Source organism: Contarinia nasturtii, unplaced genomic scaffold (assembly GCF_009176525.2).
Source record: "Contarinia nasturtii isolate CC-2019 unplaced genomic scaffold, AAFC_CNas_1.1 Cnas_scaffold_1240, whole genome shotgun sequence".
NCBI lineage: Eukaryota > Metazoa > Arthropoda > Insecta > Diptera > Cecidomyiidae > Contarinia > Contarinia nasturtii.
This window is the reverse complement of record NW_022198581.1, coordinates 5655562-5675564: the sequence shown is the minus strand read 5'-3', so window position 1 is coordinate 5675564 and position 20003 is coordinate 5655562. Positions and strand designations below refer to the sequence as shown.

Genomic DNA, 20003 nt, shown 5'->3' with positions numbered 1-20003 from the left:
TTGCTTATGATATATACTATATCACTTCTGCAAAATATATTGAAAGAGATGTTGAGTACAACAATAAATGTTTGTAAACATGATTGCATGTTGGTATCCAATCCCAATACGACATGAAATAGAAAAAAATAATAATATGCATTCATGTGAGTATGTTTCCAACGTTATAAAATAAAGTCATGCAATGCATCGATGAAAGCAACAATCACATCGATAGAAAAGTGCACAAACAAACAATCAATATACATCATTCTTCCTTGATCAGTTGAAAACATTCGTCATCGACGTTGAATAAAATAATCGAGTATATGTTCTTCATTTGTGCCATATGCACTTTTAAATTGGTTAAAATACAATGAGAAATGTCTTGTGTCTTGGATTGGAAATTTTCGAGTGTACATACAATTTTCGAGTGTGTATATGTATGAGTGTTCGTATCCTCTAAAAATTATTTTCCAACTACTAACCTCTAAAACCTTCCATTCTTGGCAATCAAATCAGTAAGTAAATACAAAAAAAGGCATTCGAACATGTTCAGCATTCATATGAAAAACGCATTGGAAGAGAAATATATACAATATCACTTTGTTTTGTAAAGAAAAAAATCATAATTTTTCCACAAAGTTTGTTAAAAAATGTCATTGATGATGTGCGATAATCAAACACTTTTCACTTTTTAACGTGTGACAAAAACGATAGTACATTAAGTTTTGATGTGGTTTTTTTTATATCAAAATAGAATTAATGTGTTTTGATGTGCCTGTGAGTTCAGTGTGCCGTATTGATAGATTTTTTTTTTTTGCGCGATTGGATGCAGTGTTTTGACTTGCCAATCTATTTTTTTAATGTACAATGTATTGCGAATAGATAAACATCATTAATTAACTTAACATGCTTTCAGTGATGAAAGGTGTACTTAGATAAGGTTAGACCAAAAATAACGCTTTCTTCAGCTGTATTTGATTTCTAGAAAATCATAAATGAATAATTTTTTTTAAACTTCAATCATAAATCAAGTGAACACACTTGATGACATTTATTCAATTTTTATTCGAATGAAAAGAAAGGCAAATTTTATCACAATCGAATCTAAATATCTATCGATATGCTATTTCTCTGAAAAAAAAAGAAAAGATACAAAGTCGGAAGCCTTCCTTATAAATGTTCATCGCACGCAATATTTGTAAGCTGAGCCTTTTTTATCTTTATCTTTATCCTTGATCATTTTCATTTTCTTTATTAATTTTCATTTTTCTTTTTTTCATTTGTTCTTCACCACCGAAGTACATTTTTATGAAATTGCAATTAAATTTGGCCTTCGATAAGAAATTCATTTCAAACGTTTTATTTTCTCCATCATTGTGCAACACAATCAATCTATATATGTGTGTGTTAAGGTTTTTTATTCATTCGAGGTTTTCACAATGCATCTACGTATTCAAAACAAATTAATTTTATTATTCTCTTTCTATCGGTTTGTTTTTCTTTTAAGTTTTCCACGTTTTTTCATACAAATTTCGTAATCAAATTTATAGACCCATATTCGATTTTTATGAATATATGCTTTTATATGATTGATTGTAGATTTTTGTAAATTAAACATTTTAGTATCAATCACTCCATTCTGTCAAAAACAAATAATGAAAAAGAAGCGAAAACAAAACCAACAGCACACCACAATTCCTTAACATAATGCTGTTTTATTTTTCATGTGTCGGTATCTTTCAACACCAAATTGACCGTTAAACATTTTCCTACTTCATCCGCTTTCAGCTGTGGAAATTCGCTATTTACAATTCATTCACAACCACTCAGTGCGCATTTCATTTCAGCCCTCGTATGCGCATTCGTTTGAGTGTGTGTGTGTGTGAGAGAGAGCGTATGTGCGTGTGTGTATACGTGTGTTGGTAAAATGATGCATGTGAACGAAGAGAAAACCGAATTGAAAACAAAGCCTGTTAGTGGGTGTATATATGAGTATGTTGTTGATGTAAGCATTACACAAACATATAAATGTATTGTACTATGTATTTATGTGTTATGTATGTGCTTTCAGCATTAAAATGTCAAGCAAAACTATAGAATGAAATGAAAACCGAATTTCCTCCTTCAAAAATACATCCAATTTAAAAAAAAAGACCGTTGATTCAGCAAAATGCTTCATCGTGTCATTCGATATGTATGTAGGTTTGCTTTGTAAATCACTAAAAAGCTGAGAGTCGCACGACAGTGAGAGACTGTCGGTTGTATTTAACCATACAACCGTATAGTATCGGTAGCCCAAACGGCGAATTTCAAATGCGCGAAAAATCGATTTTCACGATGGTGCGAGTGATGCAGTTACTCTCTCGTTCACGCTCTCAATCAGGGTGGAGAAATGTGTGTATTTCATACGAACCATAACAATTTTGAAGAAAAGAAAATAACACGAAAATAAAACCTAAATAACACAAACACAATCGTACAACAAGAGAATACATACATGCGCGCAATTATTATAGAACGAGCCACAGAGACAGAATACTCTTCGTCTACACAATTTATATATATCGAAATAAAAACCAACGAAATTTGCATTTCAATTTTATTATTTATCGAATTAGTAGACATTTGAACGCAGATATTTTTCGGTGACAGTGTATCATTTCGAATAAAATACACAACAAATAAATCGTGATTTAAAACAAATAATATAAAGAATTTTACAACTTCTATCTAGGGGCTGAAAATCACAGTTCATAGTGAAAGAAAAATACACATTGTGCTTGTATCAAATATACAATGAAAATATATCTATACATATGTATGTATATATAGAAATTGTTTAGTTTTAATTGATTGAAAGCAAAAGAAACAGAACTGTGCAAATTTGTAGTGAATTAAATTTTATTTTTTCATAATAATGATTATAATGAACATTGATATGAATCTTTGGTTGAAATAGACAATATTTTTTGAGCATTGTCAGTATTCGGTGTATGTGAAAACGTCATCAAAAATATATAAAGAAAACAGTTCATTTTTTTCCTATTGTTCACTCACATATTTGTAACAAAAGGAATCACAGTCGATTTTGAGGCTGACATAAGAATTGATTTGTTGTGAATTAGCATTATCAAGAAACAAATGTAAAAAGAAACGAAATGACGGAAAAACGAATTGCCAAAACTGAATCGCATATACATGAGTAAAAGTGCAAATTGATGTGGATGTGTATACAGTGAATAAAAACTTTCTCATAAAAGTATATAGTGTATGAAATTTGGGTGAATGATACACGTGATTTGCTTTTATTATATGATTGATTTAAAAACACATTTAAAATAAAACAAAAAATTTAAAAAAAATTGCAAAAAAAGAAAAAAAATATAACAAAATCTGCGAAACATCTGTCAAAATCGTTATTTGAACATTGAACATACAAATTGATTTCACATCATAATAAATCATAATTGTCATTTACGCCGTTCAAATATCGCATTTGTTTATCGCCATTATTGTGAGAAAGAGAGTGCAAGAGCGTACGAGTGAGAATTGTGTGGAGAAAAAGGACGCAAAAATCTGCACTTCATTCACATATGCATATGGGCTGCAATTAGTTTTTATTTCGTGCTCAATTATTATATATTATTAAATTTCATGCCAACAAATTATATTTTGTCGCTTTACGAATTTGTACGTGCGTGCGTGTGGTTTTTGTTATTATCGCGCGTTTCTACATATATTTTTTTTTTCGTTCGATTAAGTTTATCCATTGAACACATGAACATGTGTAGTTCGTTTTGATATTTCAAACAAACAAAAAATTGCACAAGCATTTCATATTTATAAATAAATAAATAAGCAACAAAAAAAACTACACAAATCGATTGCTTGAATCAAACAAAGTAAAAAATATTCACTAATCAAGTTGAATAATCAAAACACGAAAATAATCAATCAAAACTTCCTTCGTCAATACACAATGTCGTCAATCTCAGCCCAAGGTGTTGTTGAGCGTGCTTCGGTCGAACTTGCGAAACGCATCAACGGTAAGTGCATTCTTCCCATATGTAAACTATTTTTAATGCAAACAATAAAATAGTTAAGAAAAGTCTCATCACTTGATGCATAAACATTTTTATGTGATTTTCCATTTCGTCAATTAATAAGCTTTTTGGGCGTCCTCTTTATGTTGCATGCGCTTTTTTTTAACAAAACATTGTTTTTATTTTCCTTCGAATGAATCTTATTTTTAGGCCTACGTTCAAAACATCATCACGGACACGCCAAAACAAGCGTTATGGAACGTGTAACAAATGCATTGTGTGGTGGAAGTAGTCATAATAATGCATCAATTGGTGCACCCGAGAAACCGTCCAGAATAGCATCGGCAAAGCAAATTGTTACTGGTAAATTAATCACATCATCCGGCAGCAATAGTCAACAAGGAACACCACAATCCATTCGAAAACTGCAAACGTCAACCACACAAAATGTGAATGCAATGAATAATATGGGCGGCAGCGGTGTTAGCAATGATTGCATTAGTGGAACACAGAAAAAGCTCAATGCTGCCGATTTAAATAGTTGGAATTGGATCACAAAATCAAATATAAACACGATGGAACAATTGCTGCAAGACGAACGTTTTCTTAATAAATTTTTTCAGTATTTCACACCATATGAACGGCGTACATTAGCTCAGGTTTGCACACGTTGGCGTGACACACTCTATCGTAGTCCAAAATTTTGGTCAGGCATTTTACCAACGTTACAGTGTCGCGAACTTCGAATTATGTCAAATCAAGATCGTGTTAAATTGTATAATTCTCTGGTACGGAGAGGATTTCATGCAATCTGTTTACTTGGCGCAACCGACGAAGATGCCATCGATATTGTACATTCATTTCCATTAGCCTCAAAACATATTCATTCGCTTAGTTTGCGATGTGCATCGGTTAGCGATCGAGGATTGGAAGCTTTACTTGATCATTTGCAAGTAAGTACATGTTCAGTTTTTTTGGGGTCTTATTTAAATTAAAAAAATTCCACTTTTTTTAAATGGAACATCGTGAATTGCTTTTTTTCGGTTTTATTCCAAAGACACACACATACAATATTGTATAGAATTTGCATTAAAAAGCCAATCAAATGTTATTTACCGGTTTTCATCTGATTTGAAATTTAATACTTCTATTCAATTTGCGTACAATATATAACAGCTTTTTATTACTGTAAAGGATGAATTAAATAAATTAAGTGTAAACCGAACTTATGAAATCCGAGACAATTCTGGCATAATGAGTTGTTTGCCTTGCTTTCGGTATACAATCTAAAAAAAATTGTTCAAATACACTTTTGACTCCGAAATACGTTTTTCACAAATGCAAATAAAATTGTTGGCGTTTCTCTTTATTAACATTTGTGGGAAGAAAAGCATAAAGATTTTAAATCATTAACTATAGCTGCATTAATTATGCAAATTTAACGAGTGAAGCTTCTTTAAAAGTTAGCAATAAAGTTAAGTAAATAAAACCATCTTAACTGGTCCATCTAAAATGCTGACGTTAAAAGTGTTTCATTTAGGAGGTGATTTTACCAAAATGCAATGGTTACCTTGTTATTTTCAAGCAAAAATTACAGGTTTATTCTCGCTGAAATGGTCTTATATTGCTTATGTTCTTTTCAATTACAGTCATTATTTGAGCTTGAGCTTGCCGGATGCAATGAAGTAACTGAAGCTGGTCTATGGTCTTGCTTAACACCTAGGATTGTTTCATTATCGTTGGCGGATTGTATAAACATTGCTGATGAAGCTGTTGGTGCTGTAGCACAACTATTGCCTTCTTTATACGAATTTTCTTTACAAGTGAGTTGAAGTGAAATTTTATCTTATTATCTCTAGTTAGTTAAGTACGTAATATGTTCTTAATTCAATGTGTTAAATATGTATATGTTTTAATATTATAGGCTTATCACGTCACCGATGCCGCATTAGGTTACTTTTCTCCAAAACAAAGTCATAATTTAAGTATATTGCGCTTACAATCCTGCTGGGAGCTAACAAATCACGGCATTGTAAATATAGGTAAGTGGATCTATCATATAATTTTAATCAAATTTCAATCAGTGATACCGATATCGGATCAAAAACATCGAATATTTTTGAACATCAGAGTGACACGATATTCGACAAATTATTGAAACATCCAACAAGAAACAACATTTTTTACTCACTTTTGATGCAGTAAGCCATACATTTTTTTTTTCAATTACTTGCATGAATGCAAATACCGGTGACAGTCAAAATAAGAAGAGAGAATATTACACTGTATGCATATATGAAAAGATATGGGGAAATATTGTTTGAGAATGTACATAAAATGTATTGTCAGCCGCATTGCGTTGCACTTCGTAGGTGAATGTTGAATAAATATAGAACATACAATTGATTCATGTGACAGTGAGAGAGCTTAACTTAATCTACTATAACATTGTTATATAGATAGACAACGACGAATGTGCGAATTTCTTTTGTTGCAATCTAATACGCGAACGAACGTCTATTTGAAATAGACACAAAATGCTCGATCTATTTACGTACGATAGTTGTAAGATTTCGGCCTGTTTAAACAGTATTAAATCATTTGATATATTACATGAACATTCTGTGTGTTCGCTCGCAACTTAGACAGATGCATGAATGGCATATAACATCATTCAAAGCAAAGACGAACCGTGCGAAATTTCTTTGATGATATTTTGACTGAGTGACTGCTGACTGGCTGAGCGAGCGCCTACAACAACATTTGTTCTACATTGCATTTTTTGATGCTTTCACACTTTTTCATCAATTTCATATATGTCACACATATACACGCACCCAAATTTTTTCTTCTTCTTCTTCTTCTTTACTCAACGATTTATTTTAAGACGAACGTACGCTAGGAAATGGAACATTTTTTCTCGGGTCATTCGAATTCCACTGAATGCCACCGTAAAAATCGTAAACAATATTTTATTTTATTTTAGCTGTGATATTTTTCATAGACCATTTTCATTTTTAAAATGGCATTCTATTCTAGTATTTCTCTATCTCTCTTCCTCTCCGGATGATGAACATTTTGACGACTTCAAATTAGTACCTTTGATGTTTTTGTAACGAAGAAATAACCTCTAGCGGAAGAATATTTGATTTGATGAAAAAGAAGGTTACACAATTTATGTTCAGCAAACACGTAGGCATGAAGTCTAGTGTCTAGCATATAGTTATAGGTGCATAACTAAATATTCTGATAAAAGAAAAACATTTGAATCCTCTTTTCTTTGAAGAATAAAAAATCACAGTTGAATAATAGTGCCAAATCGTTGAAATTTCATTTCAAATGTAAATAAATCTTATTTCACCGAACTTAACGGTTATATTAAATAGTTTCCTAATGTCCTAAAGAAAACTCCAAAAGTTGGCAAAAAATCTCATGGACGACGATTGATGCACTCATACTGCCACTTTGTATGCCTTGCGTGTGACGAATAGAAGACGTGGCATTTACGAATTAAAAAAAAACTGATGTCTATATGATCATCATATGTCTTTCAGTTTGATATTCATTTATTTAATTCTCCTTGGCGAAAATACAGCGATACTGATAAATAACATTTTAACTGTGTGCGAAAGAAATAAAAACACAGATGAAATATTCTTTCAATATTATAATTAATTCTATTTGCATAGACGAATGCGTTTGAGTTTGAAGCCCCAAAAAATCTGAAAGGAATTATATTTGATGACAAGTCACAAATATTTACAATTTTTTTTTATCCATTTATCTAATTGAAGGCCATTGTTTGTTGACTCAAGCACTTTGTAAATTTAGTGACAAACGTGGCCAGACCTTTTTTGTTTTATTACATTTACAACAACAAATTCGTATCGTAACAATATCATCAACGAAATAACACATATTTCATTCGCCAGTTGATATGTTATAATATAATGTGATATGATGTATCGTGTTGCAGTTTTAGTAATTGTGATCGCAAAAACGAGCAGGATTTAATAAATATGATACTGTACCCGTTAGTGTCGGTCACAAACCAAAACAGTCACATACTTCAAGTAAGATGATTCAATTTTCAATGAGATTTAAAATAAAAATTTGCTAATTAGTCTGGTCTTTGGATAATTGACACAAAATGCACAAATAAAAAACGAAGATTTTGAACGTTGAGCACTCACAATACCGATAATATCGAATCGAAATGATTTAATTAACAGATAATCAGGAGAAGAGATCTATCTTATCGAATGGTTAATGAGTAACTAATTCGTCTGTCGATGTAATTAACCATTTCAATTCTCTGGGAAAAAAAAGAGAGAGAAAGAGAAAAAGACTGCGTGTGAAATAAATAAACAAATTAGAGAATACAGAAAAAGAAGGTAACCGACAGTCTATTTATGCAGCATATGGTTTTATTAAATATGTTTTAATTGTGTTTTTTTTTCCCATTGATTGCTATATATGTGATTTTTCTTTATCGATTCACATTTCTTGTGTACGCGTGTTTGCGTATTCGATTTTAGCATTTGGAGGCACCCACATAGCAATTTTTCTTACACCATAACGGCATTCATCTTGACACTGGACATTCATTTTATCAATGCTCAAATAATGAAAACGGTCCATTCACTCAAATGAGTGATTGCCAAGTATTTAAATACGGTTAAATATAAATACGAATGGTTACTTGGGTTATGACATGATATCCATGCTTGAAACGAGAAAATAAATTCAGATGTTCTGTTTTTAACTACTATTACAATATTTGTGTTTATTTTACATTGCATTTATCACTTTGTTCATCATTTCAAATTCAAATGTATTGTTGAGCTGTCGTCTGAAAAGCGAAAGGAAAGCAAACATACAAATAAAAACCGTATAAAATTGTGACCACTAAACATTTCGTAAATATATTGTATTATTTTTTTTACATTTGTATACCTGCTGAATGCCACGAATACAAAATCTCAACACACGACACACTTAAGAAGAAATCAATGTTTGCAAAAGAATCGGAAAACCTTTGATTTTTTTTTCAACATGCTCTGGTTTTATTTTATCATGTTTATAGTTTTATTCTTTTTTTATTAATAGTTTCATTCTTTTAATTCAGTTCATTCAACTCTCTTTTATCATTTTAAATGTTATAATAAAAAATTTGATTTCCATGTCGGCATTTTGGCATTACCTCATTGGATGGTACAATTACATACATGATTTCTCCAAAATCCCATGCCTTTGGTAACTATGATAAAAACATGTCTCCGCTAGTGTTAAGCGATACAACATTAATTGACTGCAAAGTTTGAATCCGTACCAATAGTTCTTTAATTTTGCAGCCAAGTTCATTTTCAGATGTTGCTCATAATATTTGGAGGCATAATTTTTATTCAGCATTCACTCCATTAAATGAGCACGATATCTTCATGAAACAAAGTATCGATTGCTTAACATTTTCATTTGTTTACAATATCGCATGTGATGCAAAGTCCAATACAATGTATAAATAAAATATGGCCAATCTTCCATTGTGAACTGAGTTCAAAAAGAATTGAACTTTTTCGTAATTTCTTTTCAAACCTGTGCCATTCAGATAAACATGGAAATGTTCGATAAAGCGAAATAGTAATGAGGCTGTTATCAAAAACAGTGCTTTGATTTGTTTTTCTTGTTCAATTTAAAAAAAAACTATCTTCTTTTTTTTAAGTGTTGCTCAACCATTTTTGTTCTAAGCAAACAGTTACCTTAACGGTTAGTTCATCTACATTTTTTGATAAAATAAACATTTGTCACATTCTTTATGATTAATGTGCGGCCAAAAGTATTTATTGGATTAAGTTTGAATATCGAATAAACCGCTTTAGATTCCAACCACATTCGTCCAGATAAATTAAATACAGACGAAACATGAAATATTTGTTTTTGGTTTTATTTATTCATCGCGATATACTTAAAGTCTGAAGAGTTCACCTGTTCATACTCTCGACTATTGGTACCACGTCACTTTTTCATTGCTTGCATGACATCATATTTTTTTTTAATGAAAATACGCAATGTATATCATTATAAATGATCAAACGCCATTTTATGGGATGAACACCAATTATACTTTATGATGCAATGCTTTTAAAAGTCACATTTAATATGAGAAACAAAATTAAATTATCTTTGCAGTTCATTCGCTACCCCATTTAACCGTCCTGTCATTGTCCGGATGTAGTAAAGTCACGGACGATGGCATCGAATTGATAGCTGAAAATTTACAAAAATTGCGTGCATTAGATTTATCGTGGTGCCCAAGAATTACAGATGCATCACTTGAATATATTGCCTGCGACCTTAATCAGTTAGAAGAACTCACGTTAGATCGGTAAGTGCATCATCATCATTTCATTTATTATTATTTATAATTGATTTGGAAATGTTTTGACGGAGTCAACCGATAACCTTTACATTTCAATGCTTGATGATTGAATTAAGTTTAATCTTGGATTTATTTTGAAAAAAAAACAACAAATTTTCAATTGTGTAGATGTGTGCATATAACGGATATTGGTGTCGGCTATATATCAACAATGTTATCATTGACAGCATTGTTTTTGCGTTGGTGTTCACAAGTACGTGACTTTGGGTTACAACATCTTTGCTCGATGCGAAATTTGCAGATACTATCTCTAGCAGGTAATAAACATGCATCCACCTCATTGAACAAAGTAAATGCCATTGCATTATGGTAGATATAGACATTGTGATTTGCTTATTGTAATGCCTTTTTCCTTGTCATATTTTTATTATTCTGCAAATCAGGTTGCCCTTTATTGACGTCAAGCGGACTATCCAGCATTATTCAACTACGTCATTTACAGGAGCTAGAGCTTACCAATTGTCCCGGTGCGTCGCAAGAACTTTTTGAATATTTGCGTGAACATTTGCCACGTTGTTTGATTATCGAATAAAAATCCAAAGAAAACGAAAGGAAGCAATCAAAACAAAACAAAAAATCTTTTAAATTGTTGACCATTCGAACCTGACTACCAACTAATATGATACATCAAATTAAAGAGTGAGATGAACTAAAAAAAATTATACATTTAAACTATTTAAAAAAAAAAAAACAGATTGCTCTATCACCTTTTAGCTTTAGAAACAATGGAAAGACATATAGACTTGAGAGAATAGAAGAAAAAAATGTGAAATCGAAATGACTTTGAAAAAGAAAATAATCGATTTGGCAGTGAAATCATAAAAACCATTAATTTTAAATATATAGTTCAAAAAAGTTCCAAACGCAAACCAAACTTAAACTAGAAGAAAGTCTAAATGCAGACACTTTTTTCGTACTTAACATAATATTGGATATATAATATATTTGCTGTGCGCGATTTAATACAATTTTGGGCAAATTTATCAATTTGTTTCAGTTTTAATTTGTTACCACCAAAAGCTTACGAACAAATATGTTAGCCACTCTTTCAAGCATGAACACATCATTTTTTTTTGTTCCAAATCAATGTATATCTACCAAAACGAAAATTTCAACTAGTTGAATTCCTATCAGTTGAATCGAAAATAGAATTCTTAAAAGCTGTTGATTAAACATGAAAGTGATCTTCACAAAATGTAAAATGCAACACCTGCCCAATGGCATAAACATTGAAAGCATACTACTCAGCGAAAGTTTATTAAACGATCAAAGTGCCAAGCGGATCGATTTAGTCGTTTTGTTTGTATTTTGTACCAAAGCATCAATGAAATTGTATAAAATCAGAATTTGACAATCGATCAATATTTTAACGTAATCCATAAAGATGTCATTATTATGATAAAAAAAGGGAATCAAAATAAAACTCGATACAAATTAAACCAACAATAAGAAGAACTTTTTCTGCTTCTTTATTCCAATTTCATTTTAACCATTTACAATTTTTTTTATTGTATTATGGTCAAATCATGCTTTGAGACAGTGCATAATATGGAAATCTTCATTTTTAAGTAGGTTGAATGGAATTTTCCTTCTCAACCAAACGACAGTATTCGGTTAGTCCTATCAACTCGAATCACTTTGGATTTAGTATTTACATGAAAGTTTTTTTTGAAGAAAAAAAAATGCTTTCATTTTTTTACATTAATATTTCGTTTGGATATGTCGTGGAGAAATAAATGTTTAATACGGTTTATGAAATAGCCGCAAATGTGCCTCGAGGCATCTCAACGAATATCTGCAGTCAATGAATATAGAATTTTAAACGTGAACAAGGGCGTACGCATTAGCTTGAGCTCTGTGTCCTATGTTATGAGTCATAATTATATGCAAAACGCGTCGAAATAATTTCTTGCTTTAAAATATGACATTTGCATTATAAGTAATTCATGCCGTGCATTTCACGGTTTACTGTTTCCACAGGTTTTTTTTTCTATTTATAAAATTCAAAGAAAATCACAGCTCATTAGAACAAACTATCTTTATACTAAAAGTGTGTAATAATGAAAAATGATTCATGTCACACCGTGTGCGAACATCAAGAAAATTATACTTGAAGTTTAACGGGGAGAAAAAGATATATGACTTTGATGCAGTTTTTTTTTATAAACGAGATTTATTGCGAAAAACGATCACAACTGTCACAATTGTACAATGTGTATGAATAAAGTCACACAAATGTCGAACGCTGATGTCAAACTTTAAAAAACTTGTACACAACAAAAAAGAATGTTGTCAAAATATTCTTAAATTGTGTAACACATCTCAGTCATAAACAAATTTGTAGATGTCATAGATTTACTTTTCTTGAATGGTGTGCCGATCCGATCGTACCTTATGTGTATATATCTACAAGCTATTCTCGAAATAAATTTATTAATCCAACCGATATATTACTTCATTAATGGCTTTGCAGCGAATTTCCATTTGGGCAAGCGATTTTATGTGTGTATTCACTTTTACTATGTTCACTTTTTACTATGCTACAGCAAAAGAGTCGTACACAGCAAAGATATTTTATGATAATTTTATTTTGACAAAATAAATCGAAACAAAACATTCCAATTCGTGTTTGAAGCGATACACGAAAAGAAAAAAAATATGTAAGAATGTGAACAGAAATTCTCTATTTAGAAATAAAACGTTAAGTATGGTTTTGAATAATTTCACTGAACACAATTGTAAAACGAAAATCCATTTTATTGTAACGTTAATTGACAATTGATTTTAACACTATAATGTTTTTAATTTTGTTTTGGAAAAAGCACGATTGCAAAAGAGATATGTTCTTCTAATTTGATGGGTGTGGATTTTTTTTTCAAATATATATCTGTTTATTACTTTAAAATGTTCTGTAAAGGCTGTGTGTAACCGAACCGCAGAGGACAATGGAATGTAGTGGATTAAAAAGAAAAATGTTTATTGGATTTCACTCGTTTGGCAAACATTTGAAAAATTATCTTAATTAAGATTTGTAATGCAAATAGAAAATGACATGAAATGTATAGAAAAATAGATTGCACTAAATAACAGCAACATTCGACTTAGTGATATTTTCTTCGTTGATAAAGCAAAAACTTAGTAAAAAAAAAAATTACACAGTAGAAAGTTTTCAAATGTACTAAAGATCAAATCATAAACAAAAGCTACGTCTAAAAACATGAATTAATTTCATTTTTGTTCTTCGTAGAAGCATTCACATGAGAGCATATATGTGAAGTTGAAAAAATGATTTCTAAAATCCCTGTTACACATACATACACACACACACTCTCTCTCTTTTTTCACAATTGTGGTTATTTCACGTTCCTGCGTTAAATAAAATGAAATAAAATACACAGAAGCGACAAAATAGACGAATGACGATTTAAAAAATAAAACACATTAATTGAATGATTCCAATTTGAAATTAAGAAGAATGATTTAGTGTGTATTAGTTCTCGTTTGTTGTACTGTGAAATGTTAATATTGTTGCTCGGATCTTTTTAGAAATATAGGACATAGGACAATTTTAAGGAGTAACATTTAATTTAAAGCTGAACAAACAATTAAACAATTAAGTTGAATTAAAACTTTAATCAGCTAAGGGTAAACTAAAAAAAAAAATACCCAAAAACTGAGAACAATTTATTATATAAATCAATGAGTCATTAGACACAATTTCAGTGACAAAAAAAAAATTAATAAATTAATTAACCTCTAGTCTCACGCTTAACAACTGTTTCATTGTTTTTTACGAATATAAAAACAATTTATCTTTGTTGACCATATAGGTACAGGCATAGTATAAATATGGTGAAATATTTCATTTCTAAATGCTTCATACATACTTTCACTTGCGTAAGATTATGTTAAAAATGTGTGACGCAATTCAAAAACATAGTTTTTCTGGTCTCTTCATTTTTGAACCAATTGATATCTCTTTTTTCACAAAAACATGTGTTTTTTTTTGTCAGACAATTATACATATGTTTTTCTTCGGTTTTGGAATGAACTCATGAAAAATGAGTTATTTACTCCTCATACTCTTCGCCAGCATCATCAGCATCATCTGTTTGTTGATTTTGTTGATCCCACCACGATAGTAATCCCAGACCAGATTCATTTATTGCACCCTGTAGTATTATGAATGATTTTTTCGGTTTAACATTTGCAATTTAAAATGATAATTTTGCTTGAAATTCAACTGACCAGTATTCGATATGGTGTCTTAATATCACTTTGACTAGATGATGATGGTTTTTCATTGCTTGGTGGTCCAATTGGTGAACTTTCTTCAAAAATATCGCCCGACACGCGAAATTTGATTGGCTCACCAATGTCCATGAATAAATCATGTTTTGATCCCTCATCAAGTGGGTATTCCCAAACCCATGCTTGTTCGGCTTCTTCAAAGCGTGATGGATGTTGAAGGGCTGTTGGCGGTATTAAAATATCATCGAAAAAACCTAGTGTGACTACATACACGGGCATTATTAGTTTTGAGCATAAAATAAAATCATTTGTCATGCAAATTTACCGTGAACACCTTCACGACTGCAACTCCGTATTTTGCCCGTGATAATATCACCTGCACGGGGTCGAAATACAATGTAACGGAATAGAATTTCTGTATGAGATGCACCATCACCTGGTAATATAATTGAATCACCAACTTTTATAATGTCTTTGAGGGCAATGCATAAACCAACATTTAATAAAACCTAAATCAAATAAAATCACCTCAATAAATTATGTTGTTATTGTTATTGAATGCATGTTCTTACCTTATTTGCAAGTTTGCGATTGATTTCATCTTTGACCGCATCGATGAGTTTTATATCAAAATTGTCCGGCGGTATGCGTATTGTGTCCTTTAATTCGGCTAATAAAAACATGTTTATTTGTGTTATTTGTGACAATTTTCCTGCTATCTCATTTAAAATTGATGCAAACTATTCAGTTGGTCGGGTACAATAAAGCCAATATTTACAACAGCAAAAAAAAAAAAACAATGCGGTCCAACAAATATTATTGATAAATCTAGATTTTGACAGTTGTCAAAAATAATGCATCGTTCACAATCGGTAGAAGCACAAATAGTACCCTATTGAAAAAAAAAATCGTATCCATAACCTTGGATTCTACATTTGAATGTAGGCATGAATTCTTACGAAAATAAAGTCTACCTTTTTTGGATTTGAATTTTAATACATTATGCGTGTGACAGATGCGGTATATGTAGATTTATTGACTTATATCACCGTCAAATATGCATTGTGAGATACGTTAAAACTTAAGCTATTTAGTTGCCCCCGTTTGGACATCAGTTTTGTATTTCTTTCAAGAATATATATGAATATAATACATTAGAATACATGAATCAATGTAAACAAATTGGTCATGAACACATTTGTAAATCGTCTGTCTTGACATATCATAATACATTTGCACGGTCAACGTTTCAAGTTACACATAAACCCAGATGATGCGATTTTTTCAAATAAATAAAATGAAATATAAACCAATGTTTACCGTTTCGTCGATCAAACCTCTATATATAGTCAACAAATGCTAAAAAAATAAAAAGATTCGATTCAGAAATGTTTCCAATAAACCATGCACATAAAAGTAGCTATGAATGTAGTTTAATCGTAATTATAGACAATAATACACATTTATTTCTTATGACACATTAGTATGTTGTCTTACAAACGCGATAGTAACTCGCTTACATTTCATTTGATGTCTTTTTCTTAAAGTGTTTCTTCTCTCTATCTTAACATTTTAACGGTTATTTGATTTGCTTATTTCGTTTTTATTTCCCTCCGAATATTTTTTTTTTCTTCAAACTTTTCGGTTAATTTTCAATTTTGTTGTTGTTATTATTGTTGTTGCTGCTGCTGTTGTTGTTTTAATTTGAGTTTATTCGTTTGTTTTAACTGGATGTTTGAAATTTGTTACATGGCTGTTGAATAATTGAAGTTTTTCTTGCAGGAACTGTTTCTGGTGTTGGGATCGCTTCACCGATTGGTTTATTGGCAAACAATGATTTTGTGCCGCCACCTTTTTGCTTCGCCATTTGATAGTCACCCGAATCAAAGTATTTTTGACCTTTTCCTTTTTGCAATAGACGCTTTTGCAGAAATGCCGAATGACCGCCTGGTCGTCCTAAGCCTGGTCCAGCACCACCACCAACTGCATACTTTGCTTTGAGCTTTTCCTCTTCAATTTTCTCAATTTCTACAGCATTCGGAACTGGTTCAGGTGCTGCAAATGATGACGATTCTTCTGGTTGATTGGCGCTCATTTTGTTTTGATTGAATTGATGGAATCAGCTAGAATTGACTTTCAACAGAGAGTACAAAAAAAAACGATGATTCAAACTCTTGGATGTAATACGTTGACACAAAATATCCTTTCGATTTTTGTTCTCTATTTTCACGTTCAAACTATGTAAATGTACTGGTGTGCGTATTCAGGGATCTATTAAAAAAAAAAAAACAATGTGTAAAATGAAACGCACCGAAAATGTTATATAAATAAAAGAATTGGATATTTTCATCGATGGATTTCATTTGCTCCGACAAATTAGAAAAAGAAAATGATTTTCTTTCGGTTGTTTCTTAAATGAAATTGCAAAAATAAATCGCACTATTTTCAACAAAGAAACAGACACTTACTTGAAATTTTTTTTTGTGAATTTGTGTTTTCTTTCTGATATTTTATTTCGATAGAATACGTAATAAATGTGAACGTACAATATCGAAGTAAATAGAAATAAAATGAAGAACAAAAGAAAAAACAAAACGGATTGAAATTGATTTTTGTATACGAAAAAAAACTTTACTTTTTATGCGTTGCAATATTAACAAATGAATTTATAGACTTAAGATGGCTTCTCGCATCGAACTGAATAGTGAACGCCGTCAAAATTGCATTACAAGCAAATTGAAAACGACAGAGGCAATGTATAGAATAAAAACGTTAATAACAAGAGAGCGAGACGAAAAGACACGGCGACATCACGAATTGAGGGAAAAAAGCGCACACACAAACATACACACTCTCACTTCTCACGTGTGTACCAGTATTATTGTTGAGCGCACCATATCACTCTATATATACAGCGTATCGCAGCGTATACCATGCACACACAATACAGATTTTTAACGTATTTTTTCTATATGCTATTGTTTGGATACGATTGAGACGTTCTTCCGAAAGGGAAAGTGTAAAGGCTCACATTTTATTGACATTTTAATTTAAAATGGCACATAACCTCAACACTGTACGATTTGACAGTAGAAATGAAACATGTGTGTTTTGAAGATTGCATTGTTTTGAGTACAGAACGAGATCTATTTTGAAATTTCTTAAAGTTTTTTTTTTTTCAAGTGAATAAATCGATATGGACAACGGACAGTTTGATGATGCTGAAGATGACATAACCAGGCCAGTGCCAGTCAATATCCAAACAAAAAATGTGTCAAAAACGGTAAGTTCACCCGTAATATCTCTTCAAAAGCCATGTAATTGAATATACGATCCATGATTATAGGGTGCCCCTGTAGAGCGTTTAACGAAATTTTCTATAGAAAATTCGCTGTTCAGCACCGAATACAGTCGAAAGAATGAAAATACCAGCGATGACTATGATTATGATGAAGATGAGGAATATGTGAGTGACAGTGATGATGAAGACTATTATGAATTGGTATCGACAAGCTATCAAAAGAATAGTCAGCAAATCAGCAATAGTAGCACTGTGGTCACGCATACAAATTCTCAAGTGAGCAGCAATAAAGTGAGCAGTTTTCAGCCATCCGATAAACTCTTCAAAAAGTATACAAATAAAATCAATGTGGAAAAGTATGAAGGTCCACAATTACCGAATAATGCAATAAACACATTGTTGGAAAGTAATCGGAAGGCCGATTCGGATCGATATCGAACAAAAGATAAACATGATCGTGCAACTGCCGAACAAGTAATGGATCCACGAACCAGAATGATTCTATTCAAATTATTGAATCGCGGTTTGATCGTTGAAATCAATGGTTGCATATCGACGGGAAAAGAAGCAAATGTTTATCATGCAACATCAAAAACGGACATTGAGTATGCCATCAAAATTTATAAAACATCGATTTTAGTATTTAAAGATCGTGATAAATATGTGTCAGGTGAATTTCGATTTAGAAGCGGTTATTGTCGACATAATCCACGTAAAATGGTGCGCACATGGGCTGAAAAAGAAATGCGCAATTTACTTCGAATGAAAAACGCTGGTCTAAATGTGCCCGAACCAATTTTACTGCGTAGCCATGTTTTAGTGATGACATTTTGCGGAAAAAATGGTTGGCCAGCGCCAAAACTCAAAGATGTCGATATTTCAACAACAAAAGCACGTGAACTTTATCGTGATTGTGTTATCATGATGTGGAATATATTCAATAAATGTAAATTGGTGCATGCCGATTTATCGGAATTCAATTTATTATATCATGATGGTAAAATTGTTGTTATTGATGTTAGCCAATCAGTTGAACACGATCATCCGCATGCATTGGAATTTTTGCGAAAAGATTGCACCAACATTACGGATTTCTTTGCGAAAAAAGATGTTGCCACAATGACTGTTCGCGAATTGTTTACATTCATTACGGATCCAAATATCACCGAAGAAAACATGGAAAGTTTTCTAGAGCAAATTGCCGAAAAAATCGGAGATCGAAACATCAATGAACTAACTGAACAGGAAAAAATCGAAGAAGAAGTATTCAAACGAGCTTATATTCCAAAACGTTTGGACGAAGTATGCACTTTGTTTATTATCATATTTCAAACAAATAATTAAAATGTACGAAAATAATATTTTAATCTATATATAGGTAGTTGACGTTGAACGCGATATCATTAAAGCAAAAGGAGGCGCTGGCAATGATTTAGTTTACAAAACAATTACCGGGCTCACATCTGATTTGAGCGTTGAATCGAAACCGGTTCTATTGAGAAGTAATGATAGTCCCAATCAAAAATTGATTCAATTCACTTTGGATTTAAGATAAACATTTATAAATAAAGAGAAGTGTAAATTAAATGTATTTTTTTCTATCTAATTTATATAGCAAACTCAGTAGCTGCCGGAAGTGATAATGATGATAATTCAAAGGAAGATGACGACAGCAGTAGTAATAGCGATGACGATGACGATGAAGAAGGCGAGCGTCGATTCGTTGACAGCGCTCGACCCAAGGGTGAAACGATTGAAGACAAAAAACTACGAAAGAAAGCTGTTAAAGATGCAAAAGCTGAAAAACGAAAAAATAAAATGCCCAAACATCTAAAGAAACGTAAGGAAAAGCAAGGAACCAAGAAGAAATAAAAAAAATGTCCTAAATTTTTGGAAATAAATTTTATAATATTGTATGCGTTGACCGCTAAATCGCAATCTAAAGTTGTTGTTGTTGTTGTTTTTTTGCATTGGCAAGTGTTGC

The 20003-nt window shown here is 31.6% G+C and overlaps 4 protein-coding genes across 8 annotated transcripts; 2 read left to right on the top strand and 2 right to left on the bottom strand.

Annotated features, from left to right (window-relative positions):
• The first annotated feature begins 373 nt into the window (after positions 1-373).
• Positions 374-13619, top strand: LOC116345104 (F-box/LRR-repeat protein 16). Of its 4 annotated transcripts, none has more exons than XM_031774166.1 (8): positions 374-500; positions 3981-4031; positions 4239-4981; positions 5678-5851; positions 5953-6070; positions 10218-10413; positions 10576-10724; positions 10851-13619. In XM_031774166.1, exons 3-8 carry the CDS (start codon positions 4283-4285, stop codon positions 10997-10999), a joined length of 1485 nt encoding a protein of 494 aa, XP_031630026.1. In that variant the 5' UTR covers positions 374-500; positions 3981-4031; positions 4239-4282; the 3' UTR covers positions 11000-13619. The 4 variants fall into 4 exon arrangements, with proteins under 4 accessions (XP_031630026.1, XP_031630025.1, XP_031630023.1 ...); XM_031774165.1 differs by lacking the exon at positions 374-500 and adding an exon at positions 550-925; XM_031774163.1 differs by lacking the exon at positions 374-500 and adding an exon at positions 945-1183.
• Positions 13620-14085: 466 nt separating this feature from the next.
• Positions 14086-15531, bottom strand: LOC116345106 (DNA-directed RNA polymerase III subunit RPC8). Its single transcript, XM_031774167.1, has 4 exons — positions 15291-15531; positions 15044-15227; positions 14716-14981; positions 14086-14639 (listed from the first exon to the last, which is right to left on the bottom strand). Exons 1-4 carry the CDS (start codon positions 15399-15401, stop codon positions 14538-14540), a joined length of 663 nt encoding a protein of 220 aa, XP_031630027.1. The 5' UTR covers positions 15402-15531; the 3' UTR covers positions 14086-14537.
• Positions 15532-16135: 604 nt separating this feature from the next.
• LOC116345107 (cAMP-regulated phosphoprotein 19) lies at positions 16136-17483 on the bottom strand. 2 transcript variants are annotated; one of them, XM_031774169.1, is made up of 2 exons: positions 17354-17483; positions 16136-16989 (listed from the first exon to the last, which is right to left on the bottom strand). In XM_031774169.1, the coding sequence occupies exon 2, from the start codon at positions 16811-16813 to the stop codon at positions 16442-16444; it is 372 nt and encodes a 123-aa protein (XP_031630029.1). In that variant the 5' UTR covers positions 16814-16989; positions 17354-17483; the 3' UTR covers positions 16136-16441. The 2 variants fall into 2 exon arrangements, with proteins under 2 accessions (XP_031630029.1, XP_031630028.1); XM_031774168.1 differs by having other exon boundaries at positions 17187-17449.
• Positions 17484-17787: 304 nt separating this feature from the next.
• On the top strand, positions 17788-19963 carry LOC116345103 (serine/threonine-protein kinase RIO1). The gene is made up of 4 exons (XM_031774162.1): positions 17788-18001; positions 18065-19321; positions 19398-19521; positions 19635-19963. The coding sequence occupies exons 1-4, from the start codon at positions 17915-17917 to the stop codon at positions 19889-19891; spliced, it is 1725 nt and encodes a 574-aa protein (XP_031630022.1). The 5' UTR covers positions 17788-17914; the 3' UTR covers positions 19892-19963.
• The last annotated feature ends 40 nt before the right edge of the window (positions 19964-20003 follow it).